Source organism: Lepisosteus platostomus, chromosome 11, assembly GCF_059453375.1.
Source record: "Lepisosteus platostomus isolate fLepPlt1 chromosome 11, fLepPlt1.hap1, whole genome shotgun sequence".
NCBI lineage: Eukaryota > Metazoa > Chordata > Actinopteri > Semionotiformes > Lepisosteidae > Lepisosteus > Lepisosteus platostomus.
This window is the reverse complement of record NC_142621.1, coordinates 5,857,171-5,881,056: the sequence shown is the minus strand read 5'-3', so window position 1 is coordinate 5,881,056 and position 23,886 is coordinate 5,857,171. Positions and strand designations below refer to the sequence as shown.

The 23,886-nt window shown below is 35.3% G+C and overlaps 1 protein-coding gene across 6 annotated transcripts in view; it reads right to left on the bottom strand.

The window, feature by feature from the left end:
* Positions 1 to 1,680: 1,680 nt before the first annotated feature.
* kif2c (kinesin family member 2C) overlaps positions 1,681 to 23,886 on the bottom strand; it is a 60,004-nt gene continuing 37,798 nt past the window's right edge. For 2 of the 6 annotated variants that reach the window (XM_088598110.1, XM_088598111.1), the window contains 22 exons: positions 11,128 to 11,222; positions 10,731 to 10,835; positions 10,282 to 10,320; positions 10,080 to 10,128; positions 9,926 to 9,964; positions 8,743 to 8,868; positions 8,440 to 8,559; positions 8,241 to 8,341; positions 7,803 to 7,898; positions 7,118 to 7,172; positions 6,868 to 7,030; positions 6,512 to 6,602; positions 5,979 to 6,042; positions 5,789 to 5,880; positions 5,265 to 5,407; positions 4,918 to 5,122; positions 4,700 to 4,810; positions 3,955 to 4,022; positions 3,605 to 3,695; positions 3,134 to 3,235; positions 2,614 to 2,716; positions 1,681 to 2,187 (listed from right to left, as the gene is read on the bottom strand). In XM_088598110.1, coding sequence (XP_088454236.1) covers positions 2,114 to 2,187; positions 2,614 to 2,716; positions 3,134 to 3,235; positions 3,605 to 3,695; positions 3,955 to 4,022; positions 4,700 to 4,810; positions 4,918 to 5,122; positions 5,265 to 5,407; positions 5,789 to 5,880; positions 5,979 to 6,042; positions 6,512 to 6,602; positions 6,868 to 7,030; positions 7,118 to 7,172; positions 7,803 to 7,898; positions 8,241 to 8,341; positions 8,440 to 8,559; positions 8,743 to 8,868; positions 9,926 to 9,964; positions 10,080 to 10,128; positions 10,282 to 10,320; positions 10,731 to 10,835; positions 11,128 to 11,222 — 2,132 coding nt within the window. In that variant the 3' untranslated portion in view covers positions 1,681 to 2,113. Of the gene's footprint in view, positions 2,188 to 2,613; positions 2,717 to 3,133; positions 3,236 to 3,604; positions 3,696 to 3,954; positions 4,023 to 4,699; positions 4,811 to 4,917; positions 5,123 to 5,264; positions 5,408 to 5,788; positions 5,881 to 5,978; positions 6,043 to 6,511; positions 6,603 to 6,867; positions 7,031 to 7,117; positions 7,173 to 7,802; positions 7,899 to 8,240; positions 8,342 to 8,439; positions 8,560 to 8,742; positions 8,869 to 9,925; positions 9,965 to 10,079; positions 10,129 to 10,281; positions 10,321 to 10,730; positions 10,836 to 11,127; positions 11,223 to 11,579; positions 11,813 to 23,886 lie in introns of those variants that run through there. The other 4 variants (XM_088598109.1, XM_088598113.1, XM_088598112.1 and 1 more) reach the window with 4 other exon arrangements.

The window sequence follows — 23,886 nt, the reverse complement described above, 5'->3', positions numbered from 1 at the left end:
AACAGCCTGAATTCAGTGGGACTTTATCTGGATACTAAGAAATTTTAAAAATGAGTCACACTGTTAGTGATGATTGAAAACGATGATCAAATGCATTGATTTTCTTTAGACCCCTTTAAAAAAACCTGGATTTTCTTTGTACATCTAATGTTACACTTCACAATAGTTTAAATAGAAGCATTTAGGAAATGGAACTTATCACAATCTACTGGATTTGAAAATTGCAGCTATTTCTATGAAAAAATAAGTTTTTTCAGAAAACAATTGCTTGGGATAAAAGGACATAACAGATCACATTAACATCATAATGAGCTGTCAGAGATACTGTCTTAAGAGATACCATAATTCCCACATTATCAATAGAAAATGTTAGATAAAATGCATGAGGCCCGTTTCTCTTTCAATCCATGCCCTCCCACATCGAGGCCCAACTCTTATGAATGTGTACCTTCTGCTCAAGCCCAATATTAAAAATGTTTTTCTTTTTCAATAATTGCCCCTGCACTGGTATTTAGGATGAAAAGAATCCTCAAAAAAGACGACAGATAGTGACAGAGGGGTTCTAGTAGGACACTGCATCACAAAACTAACCTTATAGCACTGTTACTGAGGACCAACATCTGCAAATTAAAGACTGATAACACTGATATATGTAGTGAAGACTTGTTTATGATGCAGCCATACACACTATTGACACACAGACAGCACAAAATGGAGAAGCACCTCTGCAATCACCTGACAGGTCTCCTACTGAGCACAAACGTTATCCTTGACCAGGGCATAAAGGAATATTTGGTATGGCTTAATAAAAAAAAACAGCAATTCAAATCCAAGGCCTTTACTTTAAGAAGAATTGACACAATGTGCTTTGTTTATTTGTTCTTGTATGCAGTTTGATTCTACTTGAGGCTATGTGTAGGTTTTCCAAATAAGATGTGGTCAACCATTTCTGAAAAGTTCAATGCTGACAAATTGAGTTTAATTCCATCATAGAAAAATGATTAGCTAGCAGTAATTATGCATCAGCATCATCACATTCCAGTGAGATTTTATTGTAGGGTGATCTCCAATGAAATCCAAATTGCTGCCGCAACTGTTGGTGATCCAGTAGATGACACTCTTCCCTATGGACTGGTATTTTCAAAGACCAAAACCCTAGTATGGTGACTGGAAAAACCATGTTGTAGGAGGTATTGTCCTTTAGATAAGAAATTACATGCTCTTGACTAGTTGGTCAAAGATCTCATAGAAGATTTTTAAAGAGGAGGGGTGTTAATTCCAGTGCTTTAGCTAAACTTCCACTCAAGTTTTAGAAAGCACAGCATTCCTCAAATTGTCCTTAAATTATTTTCTCTCTTCTCTAATTTGCTGTGTAAAGGTGCTGGTGACGAAGGCTACCCTACCGTGGTGGATAACATGGGTACCCTCCTGACATATCACTTTGAAATCATGAGATGAAACAGGCTGAATAAATGCAAGCAATTATGTAACTCAGACCTACAGTATAAGACTTATATATGAAAAACAGCAACATCAATTTAATTTTCAGTGCAAATTAAAGGAAAATCTGAGAGCTTAGGTTTAACCTTAGTTTCTAACCTTATAAAGCTGAATAGGTTGTGGGATGTACTATTTAAGTTTATAAATCCGTTTAATTAGCATAATAGAATCACATGGAAATATTTTGCAAAAATTTATTACAAAATGTACAATGTTAAATGTAACCTTGAGCTTACAGAACATCTACAAATTGCATGTGCACTATAAAAAGCGAGAACGTGGCTTGGTGTGCTCTTGCACATTCTCATACTCAAGAAATGTTTAGCATAGGTTGTCACAATTAAATTTTAGAATTCTGAAAAGCATAAACTTTTCTAATATTAAAGCAAACAATTTAGAAGTCGTCATCCATCCAGCAGTCAAGAGGTATGTACATTTAGAACATACAAGTTATGAATGAAAAACAATTTTATGTTTTTATAAAAATTACACAAAAAAAAGGACACAAGAAAGAATAAGGGCTCTCCACTCAATTACCAATTCAAATTATGTACAAGGTATTGAAACAGAGCACACAAAAAGTCAAACAAATTTGCAGTAGTGTATTCAAGTTTCAGCGGCATCCATTAAGTTTTGCCCTAGCCTCTTGTTCATTTTCTATGGCAGATTCTAGAACTTTCACATTATCTGAGGAAAAAAAACATTAATTTTAGCAAAAAAGAATGAACAGCCAACTGGTTAACAAACATTTAGTTGTTAAAAGCACTTCTGCATGTATACGTGCTGTTCAGAGCAGTGGAAAGAAAGGTACAAGAATTGAGAAGCTGGATATTTGCATACATTCAGCAATTTCCCCTAAACCAAATGTTGAAAGGGACAAATACAATTTTGTTTGTAAAAGCCATTGTGTTAACAAAATATCTTCAACCGTACATGACGAGTAAACTGGACTCACTGGCAAACTGTTAATATTTGCAGATATGTTGACCAATAAAACTACATTGCTACAGATACTGATTTTCAAAAATGTGTTCTCAACACAAAGAAAAGGTTTGTGATATGTTAAACTATTGTACAAAACAGCTGTCAAATGGTGCATTTTGAGCTTCTTACCTTGTAGTGAACTGCAACCTTTCAAAAATGCCTTAATTTGCGCCACAACACTCAGTAAGTCACAAGATGGTTCATCTGCTGCCTTCATGGCACCAACCCCGTGCTAAAAAAATTAACATGGAAAAGCTTAGTGTAATCTATAATAGTAAAGTGACCATTCCACATTTTTAATTAAAAATTATGCAAATAGCAGAAGGTTCTAAAAAGATATGTAAGGAAAGATCTAATGTATCACTTAACACCTGCACATTTCATTTGCCTGGTCCTGGAGAGCCACAGGGTTTTGTTTTCTCTTGAAAAATAAATTGGTTACCACTGTTTTCAAGACTCAAGCCATCAAAGTTTAAACTCTGCAGCTCTGCACCTTCAGAACCAGTAATAATAGCTGTCCTAGACTTAATTTTGGACCAAAGATGACAAGTCTAACAAACTAAAGTTTTAAATTAAAGACAAATAGGCATGTATTTAATCTCGGATATCAACATTTCAGATTAAATTCTCTGATTCAAATTATACCTACATTTACTATTTCTTGGAGTTCCTCCATAACCTTCTCTTCCATTTCTGAGACGCGAGACATAGCTTCATAAATATCAGACATTAGATGTGGTAAAGCTATATCCTAAGAAAGAAAACCAAAAAAAGTTTTTACTATTAGAGGTTTAATCTCTTAAATCAACTCTTTTATCTTTCATATCTTTACACACAAACTACTGATAATAAAGGTATGAACAATGATAGAAGAAAAATTAGAGCACAGTAAACTCAATACAGCCATTAATAATCCATGAAATATTGCACGATTCACAACTATTGTTTAAAGAGAAATAACCTAGACACTAAAAACATGTAGTAACATAGTTTGTACAAGCACATAAGAACTTATTTTGAAGCAGTGCTATTTCACAAACGTCTTTAATATTACTTACATGATGTTTTACTTGTAACGTAGTAATCTAACATGCAGTTAAGTCCATTAAACATTACTCACTTCATCTAAACTGCTGGACTCATCAACTTCCATTTCATCCCTGTCGGTGCCGGACTGATTTCCATTAGGTGTTCCATTCAGCTCCTTTACTCTAAAGCACACAAATCCAAATGATTGTTCAATTTTCTGATTACAGTATGTACCATTCATACAATTTAAATTTAAGAATGCCTTAAAAGTATACTCCAATATGCTAACTTAGTATTAAGCCAGTTACATTATCATACATATAATCAGTAAAAATAAATGGTTAAGATTTTTATGCACAACAACATGAATAAGAAGCATTAACTATTTTAGAAAAAACATCAGCCAAGTTTTTTCAGCAAAGGCACACTGTTGCACATTACCTGTCTGCATATCGAAGAGTGTTTAGAGTGTAATCACAAGAGGCCATCCCAGGTGAAATCATGGCAATCTACAAAAACCAATTCACACATAATGAGGCTTGAAGTATCGTTGTAGCTATTTTATACAGAAATCTATTTATTGGTAGCACTAGAATAATCTTCTACTACAAGAAAAAGGAAAATGAGATTGATGAACTGTAGAACGCAATCAATTCAGTCTAATTAAAAATAAGAGACTAAGCCGAGATAAGATGAGTATTCAAAGGTATTAAATGTCCTTTGAAGACCAGTTTCAACACTCTTGCTTCTTTCAGCATACTATGAATACAAAGTCACTGATGGTAAAAGTCAAAAGGCAAGGTTTAATAATGAATGCTCGCAAGTGAGTTCACAGACCTTAAATGTTACAAACCCCAGAAGACCTATTTTGATAAGTCTATCTAATCAGTCTGCAAAACCCCTTTTTTGCAGGGGTTTGAAGTTTACATCTAAGAATATTATAGTTTTAATAAAATTCTAAGCATTCAATTACTATTCTTTAGAATTGCATTCATTTTCATTTTTCAAGTAGTTTTAATAATTACAGATTTTGAAATTTGCATGCATAGTTTTGTAAAACAAGCAAAAATGCATTTTTGTATAAGTGTAAGCATTGGAGGATTAGAGAACCTTGTCAAGCCAAAATAATTAGGTTTAAGGTTTAAAACTCGACAAAAGCTGAAAGAAATGCAGAACAAATCCTCACCATACAAGTCCTGGAGTTCTCCCCTATGAAGGAATCTCTTAGAACCTGCGTCAGCTTACTCATTCTGAACGGTGTATGAGCCTGGTTCTGTCCAAGAGCTCGAATACATTCCTTAAAAATAAATTAACTGGTCAGTTTCTCTCTTTTTAACTGGTGGTTTAAGAGTGTTAGTAAAAACAAATATTGTTCTAAGTGACGGCAATTGATGGAATAAATACCTTCAAAGCCAAGAGGCTTCTGTTAATCTCCGCAGTTTCCACTAAAGTTTGTCGTTCAGCGCTGCTAACATCGGAACCACGCTCATTCCCTGCCAAATCAACCAATGAGAACTTGCCATGTAGCTTCTCCCCCTTACGCAAAATAATCTGCAAGACTGCATGAGAACGAGACGAGTTCGAATTGGCAAAAGTCTGTCCTGATGTCCTGCAAGAAACAAAACATGAGATTTCCCAATGGCGATTCCAGAGGATGAAGCAGCCAGTGGTTTTGTGAAACTTTTTTAAAATCAGTATGGGTTTAAATTAAGCACACCTTTGTGCTTCAGAGTTTAACCTAAGATACATACCTGCACGCACTGCCAATATCAATCATTTTGATGACATCTTCGGCTGATGTGACATACATTTCTTGAAGTCCAACTACGTGGACTTGCTGCTTGCTGTCTTCCAAGACACGCAGTTTTGCTTTCTTATTTAGTAAATCAAACACCTACAAAAATAGGGGCATAAACTTGTGAAGTATCAGAAAAAAACACAAGCTTATTGAAGACTAAAATGACTTGTGTAAGAGAAGCATACTTGTTTTTGTAAAGATTATCAAAGAATCATGATCTAATGCAAAATCTTAAATCATTTTTAAATTGGAACTTAATGTAGAGTTAAAATTCTATTTCTTTTAGGCAAAAGCAAAATAAAAAGGCTTGACACAATCTGGCCCTAAAGTTTGAAGCAGTCCTGCTACAATTTACAATGGCAGCCAATCTAATATTATTTTAAGAATAAACTAGCTGGAAAAAAAAAATCTGATTTTCTTTTTTTTTTTCAAAACATGATGATTGTAAGACTGATAAAAGACCCTCTGTATTTTTACCTTGCCATTGTATATCTCAAAAAAGGTAACATATGGTTCCAGGCCGAGGATAGAATATTTTCGCTGGCTGAGAAGTGAAAAAACATCTTGAGCTACAATTTTAAAGAAGAGGGGAAGGACAGATTAAAACAGGTTAAAAAATGATTACATCCATCAAAGATGTCAAAAGAATTGTGATTTGTCAACTTGCCTGCTAGTGCATAAATTCCTTTTGAGCAGTTTTGACTTTTCCCCGAGAAATCACCACCCATCGTCTGCCAAATAATGCCATTTTAGAAAAGGAAAAGCAAAATGAAATACTGTTTGTCAATATAAAACCGAGTTAATTACTAGAGTGATACTAGGAATTTTAATATTCAGATATTTCTAAAATATTAACATCCTTGAAAATTAATATGCAAATTCTCGTTCAAGGTACATCTAAGTAACCGTACTATCATGTACATGTATATCATTATATGCAATTATGTTTTACATCCAGTAAATTGAATTACAATTACTACACTGGACAATTTACTCTGCAATATCATGCAGAAATAAGATAAGATATAGCCAAAGCAATAGCTTGCGCAAACTAATACTTTTTTTTGGGGGGGGTTGATAGGTATCGACCATAAACCTATTGAGATATTCTTTTACTAGTTATTAAAATTGAAAAAGCTCTTAAATTATATCTATAGTTACGTTGTTAAAACAGTACAGTACTATTGTTATTAGACTTACATGTGTTTTCCCACTTCCTGTCTGGCCATATGCAAAGCAGGTTGCCATTCCACCTTCAAAAACGGTTTGAACAAGTGGTTTGGCTGTAAACCTGTGTGTAATAGAAAATGAAAATCAAAATAACAAAAAATCACAGCAAACAATCCGGTTTTGTGCAGAAAATCAGCCTTTATGATTTTTTGGAGGTGCCCAAGTAGAGCATAGAAAAGTCTAACATTTTATAAACTGCAGTTGTATATGGACTAACTTTGGAAATACAGGCATTACAGAATATTCATTACATGGGTGTACAAAAACTGTTACAGTAATCTATCCATGTGATCTAAAACTGAAAAGTGAATGATCAATTACTGTACCTGTACACAATGTCATTTGTTGCAGATTCATCAAAAGAATAATCAAATCTGAAGATCTGGTTCTCCAAGTACTTTGTGAGATCCACTTTTTGTTTTGGTTCGTGCAGAAGCAGCATTCCTTTCCCAGGGACAGAAACCACATCTATTTCCTTTTTTGCCAGCTCTGTCATATGAAGATTGTCAATTAGAATTGAAACCAGAAACTACAAAAAGATCTTGCACTTGCTAGACACTAATGCTCAGTTCATACCTTGTTTGTTCAGTGGGCGTTTCCGGACACAAACACAAATTCTGTGATCTTCAATCTAAAGGAAACCAAAGATTTTTTACTATCTACTACAAAAAAAGAATTAAAAAAATTGTATAGTATGCAAAGTAATTATATTGTCAGATACAAAAGCAGAAAACTATTTTCGTATCTTCTCTCCAAGCATATTGCGCGTCAAGGATTTTGCCAACTTTCAACTTGGAGTTTCAGAATTTATACTGCAAATGTTGGATGAACTCATTCAAATGGCAACATTGGTATTTTGTAACAAAATGTAATTTTTGCAAATGCTTGTGGAGAATCTGAGGAATAAGATTCTGCACAACCAGAGAACATTAATGTCATGGCAATTCTGAATTCCCAGTAATTTTAACATTTTAGCCTCATCAACAAACATTTTGAACATTGCCTGAGAACTACTTCATTTATCAATCATGGCATCCTAATAATTTCCATTTATGAACTGGCTACATCACTCTGTTCATCTTCCCACTGACAGCTGATGTATGGCGAGGTATACTGGCTGCCTTTGCATCATCCAAGTGGATGCTGCACATTGGTGGTGATGGTGGAGGGGAGTCCCCATTACCTGTAAATCGCTAAGTGGAGTGTCCAGAAAAGCGCTATATAGGTGTAAGTGCATGTTTCAAGAACCTTTATGACTTACCGGGTCTGACAACGAGATAGGTTTGCATTGTAAAGTTTCTCGATACTCCCGGATCATTTTCAAGAACTCCCACTTGGCCTTGCTCATTTCACTATCCTATAAAAAATGACAGTTAGTTATAGGCATTTTTGTGCAAATGTAAATATAGTTAGAAATTCAGCAGTGAAACTCTCTCTTCTAGCCAAGCTTAAGTTTAGGGTTTGAAAATACCACAGCTGGGCATTATCCATTAACTCTTTAAAAGGAGTTAGAATCACATGCCGAACACTATAGAAACCAGGGTGAGATTTGGCCTGATGAGCTGCTGTCTCTACAGATTTTATGTTTTGATTAATGTAGCTTTTTAGCACCGCCTATTTATGGTGAGAGATAAATAAGGATTTTACCCCTCAGAGAGAAAATGTTGTCACTGTTCTGTAGTGATGGAATTCTACTGACCTTTCCTTGCCTTGCACGGGTTTGCACATTTTTGGCTTGGTTTGCTTCTCTTTTATTCTTCATTTTTTCTACTTCAAGGACAACAGCTGACTTCCGCTTGGCTGGAAAATAATGAATCGTTTCAGTACCAGCTTTAAAATTCTAATATTTAATAATTAAGATAATTGTATTGATATTTCAAATGTTATTTAAGATTAACCTGGATTGGTAGACCCATAATTCTTTGGAAAATGCGGTAACTCTGCTTCCACACCAACTTCATTGACTTGTGGCAGTAACGACGCTTTTGACATAAGAGTTTTTCTCCTTGTGCTGGGTCCTGTTGAACAATGTACAAGAAAATTCATGGAACTTGAACAGAAAAAATTAAAGCAGGAAATCTTTTCTACCATTGCTTGTTTAAAGACTGTTGAATACTTTGTCAACATTTTATTCTTGATTAAACTGGAAAATATCAGTAGAATTAAAAAAAAGTATAATAATCTTTCTTGAAAGTTCTTACCAGAACAATTAAAGAGAGATGTTTTTGCCACTTCTGAACTTGAAAATTCTTCCTCTGCATCAGCAAGCAGAGACTGAGGTGTAGATTTAATCACAACGCTTCGTCGCACATTCGAACTTCGTGTCCCTAAACGAAAGACACGCCACTTTCTATTAAAACTTTTCTAATAAAGGATCAGCAATTAATAATGTTACTGACAGAAGACATACAGCACAGTGTTGTTGAGCCACAAGACCGTTAACACCCAGTGAATATGTGAAGATGAAAGTGCCTTTAGTGAACTGACCCTAGGATATCAGAGGAAATTGCTGTCAATGACAGACCAATTGCAAAATTAATTTTTAAAGCTTTGATCTGTTACTGAATTTTTAACTACTATGTTGACTTCATAATTCACTCTCCACAAAAATGGACAAAAAGACAATGTTAAAAACACTCAGATCAGCCATATTCTAAATTTGAACAAGAAATAGGTTTATTCCATGGTGAAAAGAGAAGAAATAAAACACATTTGTTGGGTGTTCACCTGAAGAAGGCTCCACAACCAAAATGTGTTTTCTTTATTCTTTTCACCATGGAATAAACCTATTACTTGTTCCTTTGCAGCCTACGCATGCTGATGCAGCTGCCCACCTGAACATATTCTATTTATGCATTACATGATACATTAAACTATTTAAAATGCATCAAAGCAGGCATTAGTAAGAAATTAAGACTCATGGCCATACCATTTCATAACAAGTGGTTTTCTGTCAGTCACAGCAGGCATCAATGCCACATAAGAACTTTGATTTAAATTAATCTTTCAGTTTTGTGCTCTGCAGTGTGATGGAAAAAAGTCACTGGTAAAAAAGCCCTAATCAGATCACACCAAAGAGGAGAAAAAAGGATCAACCATCTCAAAAAAGAAAGGATTGAATGTTAGAAAAGAGCTGTCAAAGTCACAGAAGTGATATGAACATATGAGCATAAACTATAATAGCGGCAGAAGCTGCCATGTGAAATATCACTTGAATATACATACTGTAGACTGATGAAGTATATAATTTTTAAAAGCTGCACTTTGTAAAATTTGGAGAAAGAATTAAAATGGTGAAGACTTCAAATCAAATCATAGTGTAATAGCATTTAAATATCCTTTGATTCTGACAGCTAACAGAAGTGGGCAGTGCATGCTTCATACCCTTATCTGGTAGTTCAGCTTGACGAGCATCAACAATGGCTTGTGAAAGGGGGAAAAACAAAATGAGCCATTAAAGAGAGGAAAGGCTTCCTACTGCAATTTCTTTTTTTTAATATGCTTAAAATGGAAGTTTTTCAGAAATGGAAGCACTCACTTTCTGGAGGAGCCGGAATCTTTGACAGGCGAGTCCTGCGTTCCAGTTTCTAGGAAAGTCAACACAATTCTAAAGGTAACAAATTTGCTGCAACTCACATATAACAAATAGTATAACAAACAATGGAAACTGTAAAATGATTAGAAATGTCGTAGATAACATATATGTCCCTGTTTAACATAAATCAAAATATTAGTTATACCCCAGGGGTCTCCAATGCTGGTCCCAGAGGGCAAAAATCCTGGAAACAAGAAACGGCCAATGAGCAGAGACCCGGAAAGCATTTTTACTCCTAAATCAATTGCAAGACTCTTTTCTTAGCGTAACTAAAAATACAGACAATTTCTAGTAAGAGAAATTACAAGGAACAGTCATACTAGTACAATAATTTAAGAAAGGGATGAGAAGGGCTAGCACACAACTGGTAAAACAACAACTATAAAATATCCATATGGTGATTAAGTTCTTGATAAGTTCAGCTGGAAAAGAAAACCACAGAAATCACTGCTTTCCAGAACCAAGGTTGCAGATTCCTGACATATCCTCTTCAATCCTTTCCCTGTGATGAATGGTTCACTTGTGATGTTCGTAGAGCAGGCGAAAATGAACTATTTTGCTGGCAATACTAAAGTGAAAAAGAAAAGTACCTACTGGTATTGCGACATTTTCTTGTAAAGGAAGAGTCCTGGGTTGGGTGGTGGGTTTCAGGTATTCAAACAAGCCCTGGTTTAAAGTCCACAATTCACCAAAATCAACCTGCAGGAAGAAAAAAAAAAACTCTGGTTTGTACTGGTATGGATAAGTGTTGGGCTCCAACAGTTTTCTAAATATTTAAATTCTGGAAAAATAACATTAGCTTGTAATATTAATAACAGCACGATTACACCAACAACTTATTGTATCACCTTGTTTGTGCTTACCACTGTATCAATGCCAGGTATATTGGGAGGGGTTGTCAATAGAAACGAATTAAGACTGCCCCCAAATGCGTTCCCGTTCACATCCGTAAGCACAAAAACGTTTGGATTACGAAATACACGATTCTCACCTCTTTGCCTTTGGTTGCAGAATTTTCTTCCCACTCGACAGTGACGGTGCCCTTCTTGTGGTTAATGTCTTTAATGGTAGCGCTATGCACCCTTCCTGCAGAAGATATCATCACCGACACATCGTAAACAGGTCTTTTCAGCCATTTCAATTATTCGTACAAATGACTGGCAAGGCTGCCCTGGGAAAACATCCACGGGCCAGATTCGTTTCTGTTAGACTTTTCTTGCCCTTTACATTTCGCAAAGCTGTGATTGACCACTTATAGTAATTTTTCTAACTCAAAACAAACCCTGACTGTCACAAAGCAGCGGAGAACTGCTAGTACTTTCATTAGCTACTAATACAAGGACATACAAGGGTATACAAGGACATTTACTGTATTATTTACTTCATTTTAAACATACCGTTTTCCTACCACATGCATTAAAAAAGATAATGAAAGATTCCTACCGTCACTCCGGCTAATTTTAATAGCGAGTCCAGGGGTAATACAGTCAATAACTGCTTGATTCATTTCTAAAATCGATATTCTGTTGACTCCGCAAATTTAAAATATATTTTATGACTCTTAAAATGATTATTATGTTTATTTTACAAACGTTTTCCTCTAACTTCAAGTAAGCATCAGAATCCAATATAGCAGCTAACCGCCGAACTTTTAAAAAACGTCACAACAGGAAGTACACTAAAGAATGTTGGGACAAAACCGGGGGAAGTCGGGAAATGTAGTTCATGTTTTGCCGGCTCCGCCCAACCCTTCCAACTCTAGAAATGCCAAAATGGAATTCCTCTTTTAATTAGAGACTTAGGTGTCTGTTTTTCTGTTAGAAATATACATTACCCAACATTGGTGGTAATAAAGAGAGCCATTGATTAGTATCTGGACCATTGGTAAGGTATATTAGAGAACGGGGACTTTCATTTACCAATTTGGAACAGCGAATTTACTACTGTTCCAGTGGTTGTACTTTAGTGCTTGTACCTTAAGGCTTAATGTGTTTTGTTATTTTTAAAAATAATTTCAATGTTTTTTTTAATGAAATATAAACATACGTGAATACAAAGGCGACTTTAAGTTGTACAAAGTGTGTTGCACGTGTCTGGAAAACGCTCTGTAATTTACCATGTGACTTTTTTTGGGGGGGCTCTTCAGTGTATTTCATGCGGTTTATGCTGTCATTACTGTTGCTGATGTCACCTGTAATACAGCTGTATTTTCTCGCGTGGATATTAGGGTAAATGGCCCGTCTTTCACAAGAAAGTAAAATCAAAGCATATATACAGTATACAGCAAGTATACTGCTGCGGATCAGTCCAGTAAGAAATAAGACGAGCACATCCGGAAATAACTTCTTGTCAGTGCTTCTTCTAACACCATGGGACAATTACAACTAATTGAAAGCAGCGTACTAACAATTGGAAATGATACTGAGATAGAGTAGCGTGGATAGTATCGTAGAAGGTAGTTCGCAGGTCCGTAATATAAGCCTCTTTGGACTACGTAGCAGAGTAACAATGATATATTCGATTTCAAACGTAATGGGTTCAGTCGCTCTTTGGAGAAATAAAACTGAGTTCTCACCAATTTACAGTCTTCATTTTTGGTAGCAAAAACCTGTTCTGTGGCTGATAACCCGCACAAAAAATATCTTAAAGATCATTCTGTCATACTGTCAATCCATTTGTTGTTAAAGGAAATTCCCTTTTCCTAGGTGTAACAGCAAACGTATTCATTTTTCCATGAGAAAAGGTTAATGAAAAATTGCTCTACGCACTGACATAATAAGAATGGAGTTAATACTTTGTGATGACACAGTGGAATTCTTTATCAGCCATTCATATTCTAGTCGAGGGAACTCATCATTCTCAATTTATTGGGTCCATTATAATAAACTTTGTGAGGTGCTGAAAAATCTAAATTCAGATTAAGCATTGCATCACTATTCAATTACAGTTGAATTAGTTGAACAATCATAATGTATTACATCACATTCCACATCTTCAACACATTTTCACATGTTTGAATGTCCAACTATCAAGTTAATTTAACAAAAAAAAAGCTGAAAAAATCTATAAATCTATAATTTTGTAAAGACTATGATCTATAATTTAACATCCATCCATCTTCGTGGCGAGAAATGTGGTCGATTTTTCTATTGGTGTAATTGTTTTAAATTGCCACACGGTGGCAATGTAACCTTCTGTGTGATATATTCTCACAGCAATGTGGCGAGAAAAGCAGACAGGAAGAAATTATCTTAAAAGCTTTTTTAAACCTTATTATAAGTACTGCAATGGATCATAATAAACGAGTATCTTAGACAATACTCGCGAGATTGCTTCTACAGTAAGAGACTAGCAAATTGGAAATTATTTTAAGAATATTCTAGAGTGCAGGAGAGGAGGCAGGCTCCGAGTATACACAGAAATTGTCCATCTTTATTCGGTAGTCTATTTGCAGTTGGGTCAGATTTTAAAATTAAAAAGATTTAATTTCACATAATGGTTTAATGCGGATTCATATGAAAATGATAGCCTGCCTAAAGTGAGCCTTCACGATATTTCCGTTTCCCCACTGTTGGTGTTTTTTTATTTTTTTCAAATGGACTCCTGAAAACATTTTTCTTGTTGTTACGTGATTTTGATTTAAAGAACTTTCTAATAAACAAATATTGTAAATATTAAGTTGATAAAGCGTAAGAAACTGAAGGGCTTAATTTGAAATAGCAACTGAATTATGATTACAATCAATAACAAATTAATGATTAATTTAATGATTAATGGCCGAGTATATTTGATGAGAATATGGAGTCAAATCTATTGTGTTTCCTCCCACAGAAAAAAAAAAATTAAAGGACAGCTTTAATCAGGAAGCTCTAATGATGTGATTGATTTCTGGACTCACCTGAAGCTATTTTCCCTGTAGTGTCCTGGAGATGAGCTACATTTTAACGTGCACCACAAAATGAAGCTATTGATGGAAAACACTGCCAAATAACCTTAGCAAGATAAGCTCTGGAAAAATTGTCACCCCGTTTGTTGGTCAGATTCTTTCATGAGCTCAACAGAAATGTGATGATATCAGTTCCATTCCTCCCAGAGTGCATCTTTTGCAGATAAAATGGGGGGCACTCAGATGAATGTTTTGCAGACCGTGTTTTTGCTGAAATATCACACAGTCAATGTTAGCATTATGAGTAAGGGCACCGGGGGTCTCTATAGCAAAGCAGGGAATGCAGCTAAGCAATAAGTAAATGAAATGGTTGGAATGGAAAACTGTGGTGATCAGGGCTCTGAAGGACATCCATAAATTTCTCTATTCTACGGTGCCTGCTTCTGTGGGCGCTGCAGACCTTGAAGCAGGATTGCATGTCTGCAGCTGAGTAAAAGGTCAGTGTCTTCTCAGCAAATTTTCTGAGAAAGCCTGGATAACCTTAAGGTTGCACTAGGAATGCTTAGTACTCCAGAGACAAAACTCTACTGTCTGTTCCGGTGTAGAGAAAGAATGATCTGGATATAATTTTGAAGTGCAGGTAGTTTAAATGAATTGCCCGGGGAGTCAACACACTGTTCACCACAGATGCAGCAGATTATTGTAAAGCAAGCTGTTTTACACCTACTACTGTACCTCCTGGCATGGGTGCAACAAGAACACTAAAATGCTGTAAAACCAGGTTACAAGATTCACACTGGGCTGTCAGATCAGATGCTGTATTGTAATAACTCTGCTCAAACGGTTCACTTCTCATTTGCAATTTCAGTTGGACTACCCTGGAGCGTTTGTATGGAACTTTACAGTTCTACGGTTCAGAGGGAGGTGTCCATACAGTAAGCACGACATAGACTCAGATTAAAGCATATGCCGTGCGATTCTGTTTGAAAGAAAATACCATTGCTCATTAGAAATTAACTGGGACTTTCTGCAATATATATTTTTTTCATTTGTGATGGCGTTTGAAAAAAACCCCACCGCCAAGCAAGGATGCCATTTCTTCTAGGTAACAGCTACACAAACTTATACTGTTGCTTAGTAAACAGGAATAAAGCTTAGTTTCCTTGTGTTTAAAAGGAAGGAAACTGTCATTATTATTTTCTAGATATAGCATTTTGACAATTTGAGTTGACGGCTATATTATAAATTAATATCCCCAAGCTATTCAATTTCAAGGGCAGTGTTCTGTACAATATGGACATTAATAAACATAAACACACAAATACATAGAGTAAAAAAACATCTTATGTCAAATTGCAGCAACATATTACAGAGAGTCTTAAATTAATATACTATGTAAGTTGACTGGGTTTTATTGAGTTATGGCATTATTAAAACTGCACTGAAATTCCTAGTAGTATCTTAAACATACTGTACTTTAATAAAAAATTATTGAGTTTTTAAGCACTTTTGTCTGTAGTAGTCTTAAATAATATAAGGTCCTTGATGATTTCTTTACACCTATCAGATGCTTAAGAACAATCCCATCCATTCCTCTTCTTTGTTAGCAACAGTGAAAAAAAGCATGGTCTGCAAAATTAATCTGAAGTCTTTTGGCACTAACATCTTAGTGAATCATAAACAGAGCAGTTTATGTTTCATTAACAAATTCCCATAAAATTGATGTGTCTGTAAATTGTAGTTGTTTTTTAAATAGTTAATCCCTGTTTATTACCAAAACACTGTAAAACTGCTGGTAAGTTTGTACACTTGATAAGGTAGTTAAAATGTGGAGAGGACGTATAAGATTTCTATTTCTACATTGGAAAAGGGAACATAAAAAGCCTTAATATAAATTTATTACTACCTACTCTGTTGGGATATCCTCATTAAATTTAAGACAGACCTTTAGCTGGTTTCACAGATACAATTTGCTACACTTCCTAGCTGTGTTTTCCTCAGGTAACATTATGTGGTACAAGGTCAGTGCTAATGAGTGTAAACAAAACCACTGTCTTAGACAGGGAAATATACTGAACAGCGATGATAGAAACCTGTAGTAAGTAAAAAAATTAATGGTCCCTTTGTACATAGACAAAAAAGTGTACATACTATGCATTGTATATCATTTAAGCGGTTTATGTTTTTAATCTGCTGCCAGAGAAATAAGATTTATTAATGCATTTTACCTTTTTTAGTGTAAAACAATGGCTGAAATGTTAATTACATTTTCCATTTTTATGTATGGATATTAAATGTACTTTTTGGTTTTTGGAATTAGTTCCACTGGGGACCTTTAATTCAAAGCACGTAGTCTGAGAAGTCAGTCTCAGCAGGAGTGGCACAGTGTTGCCTATTCCAAACAAGGGCACTGCCTATTGGAAGAATAGGCAATTTAAATTATATGAAACATTAGATTCTGAGTAATAAAGGAACACCACAGTTTATCATTACATTTATGATCCTTCTTGATCTGGGTATTCTTTTTGTCAAATTAATCTTTTTGTTACCAACTTAGTGCTGTGTGTTAGGTTTCAGTCAGTTTGTGTTGTGCTGTCGTGTTCTTTGTTCTGTAATTCCAAGAAAAAGTACCAACAGGTGATTCAAGTCAAATAAAAAGGCAATCTTCCAAGGTTATGCTTAAATTTAAACTGTGACATAAGTTTTTGTTCTTACTGAAATCTTTTTTGATGCAGACATTCATCTTCAAAGGGTTACATGCAAATGAGTTAAACTGACATCCATTTAAAGGATTAAAGATTAAAAACAGAATTTTAAAATCACCAAGCTTTTATGACAAAAGAGGAACAAAGGTGATACAGTACATTGCAGTCAAATAGGAACGCCAACAGTAAACAGGAATTGTATCTGCAAATTAAAATCTACTGAAGATTCCCCATTATTAGCACATTTAGTCTTCTAAATCTATACTAAAAAAATCAGATTTATAAAACATTATTTTTTGTTATATAGAAAGTAAATTATGAGTATATCATCTAGTAAAGACAGACAAAAATATATTTAAAAGATCTGTTTAAACAAAGGACTGGTTTAACGAAGAGTTTCTTCTACAAAGAATGAGCAACATCAATCACAAGCACCATTGGCTATTATCTAAGAATATTAAAGCGAAACGCAGCTGAAAATTGTTTTTATGTAGTGTATTTAACATGCTAGTTCAAAGGACGACAATCCTTCCAACTCAGGAAGTAGAATTTTTAAAGAAAACTTTCATACTGGTGCCTTGTCAAATATGCTTAAATCTCAGATGATCTGAAATTCGGGGTTTAGCCGAAAGGAAAGAAAAGCCCTCAACTAGAAACAGCACATTCGATACTTTAAACATCAGTTTCATATAGCTAAACAGAAGCAGATGTTCACAATACGTATTGGCTACTGTCTTCATTCACTGGGTTAGTCTGAAAGATGAAGATTTTGTAATTAAAAAAAATGGAAAGAAATGATTGCAGGAAACTTGCCTTTGAACACCGGAGAGCACAAATCAATCAGGCTTCATTATGAACAGAATGATGTGCTAGCATTCATCACCCCGTGTTCAAAGACGTGAACTGCTTTCCCAGTGCAACTACTTCTAAGTGTTTATGGAGCGATCCCTGGAACTCTGCAATAGTGGGTGATGAGGGCCATTTCCTGTGGCCGATGAGTAGGTGGTGGCATATGCCATCTTATCTCTCATTAGCGATTTTTTTAAACATGTTTAAAGATCAGGCTTCATATTCCAGCAACACAAATGAATGAGCTAGAAAACAAACAGGAGTCACAGATATTGTGTGGTAAAATCAAAACAAGCAAAGCCCCGCTGAAATACACATCTGGCCAGTAGGATGGAGAACAGATGGGCTGGGCTTTTAAGCCAGACTACAGTCTGGAAAGATAATTTAAAAAATAATTTCAAAGATGAATTAAACAAAAGTATTTTACTTTAATGGCACTGTAGTCTAATACGTAATGTTGCTGAATGTGTTCAATAAAGCGTTGCTTGAAAAATACTGAACCTATTTAATAAAATGCTTTTATTGTTAGAAACCACTGATTCCCCTCTTTTGAGGCCCTAGCAGAAGACCATATGCTACTCATATAACATTAATTTCTTACAGCACAATTATGTGTAGTACTCCACAACAGAATGGTAACAGAATGATGTTCATAGTATTGGCACCCTTATGTAAACAAAAAAAAAAATGAACCAGAAATTGTGTGTATTTAATTTGACTAAAATGTAGCTGTCAAGGGGTGATGACTAAGTGTACCAAAACATTTAATAAATACAATACAGCTTTGGTTCTGTGTGAATGAATCAGCCATAACAAGCCCAAGACGTTTCAGTGAAGCCATTAACAAAGGGAACATCTGAGAAACACCTAATGAAAACCATTATAAACCCAAGGACAGCACTGTAGACATTTCATGGCCCACTATCAGAGTTCCATTTGTGGTGAAAGACCGTTCAAAATCTCTCTCAAATGGTTGAGGGTACTTTACTTAAAAAGATTTCTAATTTCAAAATATCATAAAACCTGGATGAACAGACACACCAAAACAGACTTTATTTCTGAAATGTTATCTCCTGTATTTCCAAGTGAGAACCTTAAGATTATATTGTTTTAGGTTATTTTTTTAATTAAAAGTATTTCAAACAGAACTTATTTTTGTAATAAAAGCAGCTTGTGAGCACCAGGATTGATCCGTCTATGAAGTAGAGGCATACTTTGTGCTGTCCAAAGACCCATGACAATAAGCAAGGCAGTATTGTACTCAACAGTCGGGGAGTCAACTCTATCCACCCCTCCCTACTGAAAGAAAAGCTTGTCTTTCAATGCGTCCAACCATACGGACATTTAGCTCAGAAGTTTCCACTTGCTGTACATCTTTTTTGTACAGTGTTGTGAATACGTGTTGTCAATCCAGAAAGTCCATATGCTTTTTACCCTGCAGTTCACAATACGTATTGCTGTAACAGCCACTGCAAGGAGAGGCTAAAGCAATATATTGTTTCTTGTGAAGCTGTAATGAAGCAGTGAACCAGGACAGTGTTAGCGAACCAGATGTGGTGTTAGTGGTGCAGTGAGAGTCGGGGTTCTTTAAACCAACTGACAGACATACTGAAATCTTTTCCAAACAACCAGGGAGTTCACCAGAAGGGTAAGGGGTTAAACCTCTCTTTCAGTGGTGACTGTAGAACTGAATTTGACTGAGCTCTTTGTTTTCTAATTTGAGATCATTTGTGGAACCCCTCAACCACCAGATTACAGGGCAGTGCTGTACCCTCTTTGCTGTTTCCATGCTTGTGGAATGTCATTCTGGGATTACCAAAATGTGATGGAGGTCTTGCCTTCTTATTGTTAGCCTTAGCAAGGAGACACCCAGGCGAACGTTCCACTGTTTTTTTTTTTATTTCAGCTGCATTCATTGTGACTGTTTTATGGTAGCAGCCTGACAGGATGCCAGAATCCTCTCCAGTCACGAAAAGGGACAGTGACTGCTACAAAGTGTGGTCAGGATGGGTTTCCCAGCATGCCTTTTAGCTTCTTCAAAGGCTTGAGCCCTGAGTAACACACAGCAGTAGGCAATATGACTCATACTCTTTCTGAGTCAAACGGAAAAAAAGTAAAGAGATGACATCCTAAATGATAACCACACCCAAGTTTTGCATTGAAAAACGGTCGGGAACTGGTAGAGAAATTATTATTGGCCGTTTCAATGTTTAGAAATGACACCAGGATGATTTATGTCTAGAATTTGATACTTTATAGATTTAGAGAATTGAAATAACTAGAGTTGTAAAGTACAAACATACAGCATTTTCAGTTGAGCTATTTTCGGCAAATCAAATTTTTGTGATATGCCAGGAATTCCTGTATATTATTATTAATAATAATACTAAAGACATTGCACATCTGCAATTCTTAGCATGTAAGTCCGTTTGTAAAATAGCATGAAAGAAAATCTGTTAATCATCAATGCAATGAATTTTCAACGTTTCCATAAGCAGTGTACTAATAAATAGTAATGGCATGCAGATGTGCCCTTTGATGAGGTTCTTCATAAACAGTGAAAATTCACTCCCATAAATTATTCTCAGGTTGGATTGATTGAATTTAGCAAATAGCCTGCTGAAAAATGGTTTCCTTGCTTAAATATTAGATCGAGAACTAAACCCTATCATGCATGTGACCAGTGTTTATACTATGCAGCTTACTGAACTTCAGATACCTTATCCTTCTCAAGAACAAAAATAAATAGCAATTATTTTGATGATGATGACGATGGTGACAGTAAAAAAGCTGATTATGCAACAGTAACATATCATGAGAATTGGGATGCTTTGTAATAACGTAATATTTTTCTCTTCAGAAAACTTGGTAACACTTTTAAGGAGGTGTTTGTAAAGCCGATTATACTTTGATTATAAGTTATGACTTACAACTTACTGACAGGCTAGTGGCTTGTAAGAAAGGAATATTTACTTTCCCAGAACCTGGCTATATTAGATCCTTCTAACTGCTTTTAGATGATTACAGCTAACAATCGAATTCTAATAAAACTATTATAAGGATGATTATTGCTCATTGCTAAAGAGATTTACAGACCATTTACGGAAGTTAATGTTTTATATATTTTATTACACACTGATTAGATGAATCTATGGCCAAAATAGAGATATTTTCATCCACTACACAGAAGCAAAAGCTACTTTCAAAAGAGACAAAATTATTTTCACTGGATGTTTATTTGGGAGTGATCAGATCAGCAAAATCAGTAAAAAAAATACTGCATCATTTTTATTCCACCAAAACTTACAAAGTTTAATTGAAAAGCTCCAAAATGGCTTTGTACCAGCTGCTGTGAAGCACATTAAACAAATCTTACACTTTGGGGCCATGTGTGTGAGGAAATGGTAGCTAACAGAAAATTTAAACAAGGCCACCGCATTTTGAAATAATACAAGTAAAAAAAAAAACTTTATGAGGCACTCCTAACAATTTTGTTTTCTGGTGCAGTAGGAGCAAAAGACGTTTAATCAAACTATGAATTCTTTCTACTGTGGTAGCAACAAATGCTGTTTAGCTTCATTATGTTGTTTTGTTTTGTCGCCTCTTGACTGGCACTTGAACGTGCTTTTGTTGAGGCCAGACACGTTTCTTCAAAACAGCTGAACTGTACGGCTTCATGTTTTTGTGTTGCCAACCCAAAATCCACTGGGGCAGTGGTTACAACGGTGCCTCTATGAACGTTGCTGCAAGAAAATGCTCCAGGCACTGTTTTTACCTTCGAAAAGGGTTTCTAGCATGTTTTTGTGCCTTTCAATTGTTCACAGAGGGTAATCAGCTGTGAAAAAAATATATCATTATATATCATTCTGTTTGATCACAATAGCAGCTACCATTACAATCAAAGTAACGAGTCTGTTAATTGTTCATTTGTATAATTTATAACATTTACAATTTTGTATAATCAGAGGAGGGCCAGATGGTCACATCTCAGGATATACTGTACTTTATAGCAGGTATTTTAGGTCTTCTTAAGTCAATGATTATCAGCCCATTTCTGGAGGAGCACTTTATCTGCTGATTTTAAAAAGCTGAGCTTTAAATGTCCACGGCTGATTGATGATTTCATTGATCTGTTCTCTTGTTTAGACATTTATTTAACTTGTTTCCAAGTATCAGAGATTCCCTACTATAAGAGAAGTGTTTCCAGTTTTAGCACGTAGAACTTTTGCACAGCTTCTCCTCAACTTGCTGGCCATTATTTCTGACAACACAGCTCTCACTCTTTGAGCACTCCATGAAGAACAGACACAGATGGGAATGACATTGTATTAGTCACTCCAAAGGGTGCTTAATCCTTCTGTAGTGGTGCAGTTAGTTACATTTCAGGCAAAACACCTGAATGAGTGCAGTATTGAAACGCTGAAATTGGCGCAAGATTGATGCCAATTATATATCCCATTTGACCTTTTAAGAGCTGAAAGCAAAATTTCAGAAAACTGAAATCAATAGCCTGTGATTAAGTACTGGAGACAAAACCAAAACACACGGCGTTCCTTCAAAACCAGGGCTGGGAACCACTGCTTCACGTTATAAACTGCTATACACCTGGGAGGAGTGTAAAATTGATCCAGTCATGCCTTAACTGGACCTGTTCACCCTTCCAGCAGCTTCCAAGTGCTGATAACTAAAAAGAACCCATAAAACCCACTGGATTTTGGATCCAGAGCCCTAAGTCTTCTGGTTTTCATGTATGTATGTAATTGGAGTAATAAATACTCATTGATATACTAGCATTCAGATTTTACCAGGATTAAAATGAGGTAAAATCCATATTTTAAAAATCCACTTTGTGTCCACAGAACAGCATTACAAACTAAAATTATTTTAAAAGTTCAATATGTTATATTACACATGAGTTGATATACACTATATCAAAAATTACTTTTAACTTGTGTCTAACTGAAGTGTCACACTGAATACCAAAGGATATGATTAAAGAATCAATCAATTCTGTCAGCCCGTGCATAATCTCATGGCAGAACAATACAATCTGCATCATGTGGGTCATTTCTCAAAACATAAAAACAATGCTGGCTGACTCATTACAATCCATGAAAAACAACATCAGTACAATACAGTGAACATTGGCAAAACCTGCAGTCATGGTATTGCTGTTTGCCCGCCTCTGGAAAATTTATTGAAATCAATATCATAACAAAGGAGGCGAAACTAGACAAAAACAAAATAACTGTTAAAGGAGATGAATCTGCTTTTGTTTCTGTTTGTCTGGTGTTTTCAGCCCTTTTCCAGATAGGTATCAGATGATTTGTCATGGCGTTTCCTTAAATTCACGTGCTGATTGTCTGCCTGTCTTTGTCGAAATTGATGTGCAAACACTGTGTTAACTAAATATTTCCATCACAAATAAACCTAGATTAATTTAGTATGTGTATCTGTAAATCTGGCTGTTGAATGAATCAAGAGTGGGCTAAAGTACAAAACAAAAGTAAGTGACAGCATCTCCTGTGGTTACAAATGGACTAGATTTCAATACTCTTTATTATAAGCAAATTGTTTTGTCCACAATACCTCACATGCTGGACCAATAAACTGTAATCTTAGTAAGCATAAGATCATGCAAAATACATATGGTGATTAGTTCAGATTTTAGTAGAAAATGCTTTTCACAGTGTCAGGGATTGCATTGGTTTACGAAGTATTAACTGTTACTATTAATTATCTAAATATTTCTGTAATATTTTATTTTTTAGCTAAGAAACCCTGTTGAAAGAAATATTGGTACAAAACAGTAATGCAGATGTAAAAGTTCTTTTTTGTGTTTATTTTTTTCAATGGCTAGGGTGTCATATAATCCTGAAAAAGTTACATTAAAACCTAGCACTGGACACGAATACAACACCATCATGAGTGGGATTTTTATTGAACGAGGGGTCTGCCAATTGAAATATGCGTGATAGCACAAAATATAGGAAACTGTTGCTGTTTTCATTAGAACAGAGAAGTATTTGCTAGGTTGTGGAGAAGATGACGCAGAGATTTTGGCACGCTGCAAGTTACTGACATGAAAAGTAAAAAGTAAAAAGGTTTATTTTAAAGCTAAAATGTCAAACAGGAAGTGAACATTTATATAAGGATATATATATATATATTATCTTCAGAGCATCATTATCAATGACAAAAGGAGAGCCTGTCAAAATCCGAGCACACAGAGCCACATCCAATTTGAGCAACATTGGTGGTGATCACACCTAACACATACAGTACATCAATGAAGGCAAAAGCATGTGAA